Source organism: Scylla paramamosain, chromosome 28, assembly GCF_035594125.1.
Source record: "Scylla paramamosain isolate STU-SP2022 chromosome 28, ASM3559412v1, whole genome shotgun sequence".
NCBI lineage: Eukaryota > Metazoa > Arthropoda > Malacostraca > Decapoda > Portunidae > Scylla > Scylla paramamosain.
Window position 1 is genome coordinate 10,370,935 of NC_087178.1, and position 5,073 is coordinate 10,376,007.

At 43.0% G+C, this 5,073-nt stretch overlaps 1 protein-coding gene across 10 annotated transcripts in view; it reads left to right on the top strand.

Annotated features, from left to right (window-relative positions):
• Positions 1-1,828: 1,828 nt before the first annotated feature.
• Positions 1,829-5,073, top strand: part of LOC135114901 (uncharacterized) — an 18,737-nt gene continuing 15,492 nt past the window's right edge. For 9 of the 10 annotated variants that reach the window (XM_064031150.1, XM_064031148.1, XM_064031147.1 and 6 more), the window contains exons 1-2: positions 1,829-3,517; positions 4,270-4,434. In XM_064031150.1, coding sequence (XP_063887220.1) covers positions 1,852-3,300 — 1,449 coding nt within the window. In that variant the 5' untranslated portion in view covers positions 1,829-1,851 and the 3' untranslated portion in view covers positions 3,301-3,517; positions 4,270-4,434. Of the gene's footprint in view, positions 3,518-4,269; positions 4,564-5,073 lie in introns of all 10 variants that reach the window. The other variant, XM_064031152.1, reaches the window with a different exon arrangement.

Below are 5,073 nucleotides of genomic sequence, written 5' to 3' on the forward strand. Positions count from 1 at the left end.
CTCTATTGATTTATCTATCTATCTATCTATCTATCTATATCTATCTATCTATCTATTTATCTATCTATCTATCTATCTATCTATCTATCTATCTATCTATCTTTATCTATCTATCTATCTATCTATCTATCTATCTATCTATCTATCTATCTATATATATATATATATATATATATATATATATATATATATATATATATATATATATATATATATATATATATATATATATATATATATATATATATATATATATATATATATATATATCATGACCGGGATTGACAAATATAGAGTTTATGATAGAAAAAATAAGAAAGTCAATAAAGAAGGTGGGGGAAGAAGTGTGTTAAGATGGTAATAAAGTGGTTTGGAAATCAGCGAGGGCACAGTGTATGGATGTGAATGCAAGGACTTATAGATGGTCCGAGTCCCGCAGCAAAATGTGCTAGATGTGTGACATGGGAGAGGATGAGACAGTGAAGCATGTGGTGCTGGAGTGTGTGAAGTATGCCAGAGGCAGGAATCTGATGATGCAAGTGATACTGACTGAGTTAGGGCATGATAGAAATGAAAGAGTGAAGACAGGAAATGAATGGATGCTGTTGTTGCTGGGACTGTGTAGAGAGGCGAATGAAAGGATGATTGAGGCCGTGAAAGAGTTTCTGGAGAGAATGTAGCGTGCTAGATGTAGGATGAATTAGAATAGAGGATGCTGTTCGTTTCTCTTTTTTTTTTTTTTCCCTCCTTCTACAGGAGCTGCCGATCCAAAGGCCTGGCTCAAGAGTTATCCTGAGCCATCTGTACCATCAAGATCAAGATCAAGATCATGTACTATCAAGATCATGTACTATCAAGATGATAAGTTAGAAGTGGGCCAGAATAGAGTAGCAAGGATGGCACTGAGTGCACCGAGGTGCACAGCAGTTGAAGCCTTGAGAGGTGACATGGGATGGAGCACCTTCAGAGAAAGACTGACAAAAGCCACACTTAGGTACAAGATTAGGCTTGAGAGAATGGATGATGCAAGAATAGCAAGGAAGGTGTACCTGTGGAATGAAAGTGGAAGCAAATGGAGGAAGAGATGCATGAGAATGACAGATAGGAATGGATTGCAAGTTGTGTGGGCGATAAGAATGGCTGGTAGGAATCAAAATGAGCGTGAATGGGTGGTAACAAGAGGAGGCAGAGTGGGAGCCGAATGGGATGTGAGAAAATGGAAGAATGAGATAGACAAAGAAGTGAAATGTGTGGGACTGAATGAATGGAAGAATGAGATGGAAAGAAAGAAGACCCTGGAATGGTACAAGGAGAAAGAGGCCCCGAGGTATGAAAGGTGGTATGATGGAAGCCTGGGCGGTGATCTTCTCTTCCGAGCGAGGGCACAGTGTATGGATGTGAATGCAAGGAGTTACAGGTGGTCTGAGTCCCGCAGCAAAGTGTGCCAGATGTGTGACATGGGAGAGGATGAGACGGTGGAACATGTGGTGCTGGAGTGTGTGAAGTATGCCAGAGACAGGAATGAGATGATGCAAGTGATACTGACTGAGTTAGGGCATGATAGGAATGAAAGAGTGGAGAAGACAGGAAAAGAGTGGATGGTGTTGTTGCTGGGACTGTGTAGAGAGGCGAATGAAAGGATGATTGAGGCGGTGAAAGAGTTTCTGGAGAGAATGTGGCGTGCCAGGTGTATGAACAATTAGGATAGAGGATGCTGTTCGTTTCTCTTTTTTTTCCCCCCTTTCTACAGGAGTTGCCGATCCAAAGGCCTGACTCAGGAGTGATCCTTGCCACCTGTACCATCAAGATCAAGATCAAGACAACAGTTCCCTCGTTAACGTAGTGCAAAGTATGTATGTGGACACAAGAGCTAGATACAGGCTAGGAGACATAGAAACAGACTGGGTGAAGAGTGAGAGAGGAGTTAGGCAGGGCTGTATATTGTCACCAACCCTTTTTAGCCTGTATACAGAGGAGCTAGCAGCCAGGATGAGAAGAATGAATGTAGGGGTAAGTGTGGGGAATGATAAAGTATGTGTGCTCCTTTATGCAGATGATGTAGTTGTTATGAGTGAATCGGCAGATGAGCTTCAAAGTTTGTTGGATGTAGTGGATGGCTATGGTAAAGACTTTGGAGTAAGGTTTAGCAGTGAGAAAAGCAAAGTAATGATTGTGAATAGGTCAGAGGATGAAAGTAATCTGGTATGGAGACTTGGAGAGAATGAGTTGAGACAGGTGCAAGAATACAAGTACTTAGGGATGTGGATGAGTCCTAGTGGGTGTGCAAAGGCAAAGAATGAAAAGATAAGTATGGTAAACCAGTGGGTAGGTCGATTGGGAAGCGCGGCAAGGATGAGAGCAAGTAAGTATGATGTGTTGAGAGAAGTGTGGAAGAGTGTGGCTGTGCCATGTATAATGTATGTTATGGATGTGATTGCATGGAATGAAAGTGAAATTGATAAGTTAGAAGTGGGCCAGAACAAAGTAGCAAGGATGACACTGAGTGCACCGAGGTGCACAGCAGTTGAAGCCTTGAGAGGTGACATGGGATGGAGCACCTTCAGAGAAAGACTGACAAAAGCCACACTTAGGTACAAGATTAGGCTTGAGAGAATGGATGATGCAAGAATAGCAAGGAAGGTGTACCTGTGGAATGAAAGTGGAAGCAAATGGAGGAAGAGATGCATGAGAATGACAGACAGGAATGGATTGCAAGTTGTGTGGGCGATAAGAATGGCTGGGAGGAATCAAAATGAGCGTGAATGGGTGGTAACAAGAGGAGGCAGAGTGGGAGCCGAATGGGATGTGAGAAAATGGAAGAATGAGATAGACAAAGAAGTGAAATGTGTGGGACTGAATGAATGGAAGAATGAGATGGAAAGAAAGAAGACCCTGGAATGGTACAAGGAGAAAGAGGCCCCGAGGTATGAAAGGTGGTATGATGGAAGCCTGGGCGGTGATCTTCTCTTCCAAGCGAGGGCACAGTGTATGGATGTGAATGCAAGGAGTTACAGGTGGTCTGAGTCCCGCAGCAAAGTGTGCCAGATGTGTGACATGGGAGAGGATGAGACGGTGGAACATGTGGTGCTGGAGTGTGTGCAGTATGCCAGAGACAGGAATGAGATGATGCAAGTGATACTGACTGAGTTAGGGCATGATAGGAATGAAAGAGTGGAGAAGACAGGAAAAGAGTGGATGGTGTTGTTGCTGGGACTGTGTAGAGAGGCGAATGAAAGGATGATTGAGGCGGTGAAAGAGTTTCTGGAGAGAATGTGGCGTGCCAGGTGTATGAACAATTAGGATAGAGGATGCTGTTCGTTTCTCTTTTTTTTTCCCCCTTTCTACAGGAGTTGCCGATCCAAAGGCCTGACTCAGGAGTGATCCTGTGCCACCTGTACCATCAAGATCAAGATCAAGATCTCGTGTTTACATCTGCTCCTTTACGCAGATGATGTAGTTGTTATGAGTGAATCGGCAGATGAGCTTCAAAGTTTGTTGGATGTAGTGGATGGCTATGGTAAAGACTTTGGAGTAAGGTTTAGCAGTGAGAAAAGCAAAGTAATGATTGTGAATAGGTCAGAGGATGAAAGTAATGTGGTATGGAGACTTGGAGAGAATGAGTTGAGACAGGTGCAAGAATACAAGTACTTAGGGATGTGGATGAGTCCTAGTGGGTGTGCAAAGGCAAAGAATGAAAAGATAAGTATGGTAAACCAGTGGGTAGGTCGATTGGGAAGCGCGGCAAGGATGAGAGCAAGTAAGTATGATGTGTTGAGAGAAGTGTGGAAGAGTGTGGCTGTGCCATGTATAATGTATGGTATGGATGTGATTGCATGGAATGAAAGTGAAATTGATAAGTTAGAAGTGGGCCAGAACAAAGTAGCAAGGATGGCACTGAGTGCACCGAGGTGCACAGCAGTTGAAGCCTTGAGAGGTGACATGGGATGGAGCACCTTCAGAGAAAGACTGACAAAAGCCACACTTAGGTACAAGATTAGGCTTGAGAGAATGGATGATGCAAGAATAGCAAGGAAGGTGTACCTGTGGAATGAAAGTGGAAGCAAATGGAGGAAGAGATGCATGAGAATGACAGACAGGAATGGATTGCAAGTTGTGTGGGCGATAAGAATGGCTGGTAGGAATCAAAATGAGCGTGAATGGGTGGTAACAAGAGGAGGAAGAGTGGGAGAGAGAATGTGGCGTGCCAGGTGTATGAACAATTAGGATAGAGGATGCTGTTCGTTTCTCTTTTTTTTCCCCTTTCTACAGGAGTTGCCGATCCAAAGGCCTGGCTCAGGAGTGATCCTGTGCCACCCGTACCATCAAGATCAAGATCAAGACCACACTGCCTAGAAATCTTGTTTTTTCGCAAATTTCCCAAGTAATTCCCCACCCCGGAGGCCGCCCCCAGTACACCTGTTCCCTGCATCCATGGTGAGCTCCTGGGGACCCTGAGGCGCCGCGGGGGATCTGAAATAAGGGAGAAATTAAGGGAAATATGGATCCCCGTGGTCACTGCACTGAGTCTCCCACGTTTTCCTCTTAAGATTTTTGGTGTTTTTTGTAAGTTTTTCCCCGAATTTTACGGTAATTTTTAGTTTTTTTTTAGGGTTTTTAGGGTGAGAATTTAGGGATTTGTGTTTGTGTGTGTTTTTTGGGGGCTTCGTATAATTTCGTGATTTATTTAAAGGATTCTGTTTTTTTTCCCCACGTTTTTTAAGCAATTTTAAAGTTTCAGGGGTATTTAGGGTGTGGGCGGGTTGGGGTTGCCCTTAAACTTCGGTATCTAGGCTAAGTTTGCTCGTTTTAGGGATCTTTTGGGGTAAACTTAGGTATTTTAAGTAATTTTTTTTGTTTTATTATAGTTTAAGCCATTACACACTACGTGGTAATAACCTACCTCATTTTGTTCTTCTCACTATTCACATCATTTCTAATGATTACACTACTTGTCGGAAATTAAAAATAACGCCACAATAGACCTGGGAATGCACAGCGCTCTCAACTTTTTCTAAGTCCACAGGTAAACATAAATGGTGTATTGTTGCCTGAACTTCAGTTGTTTAATGCTTT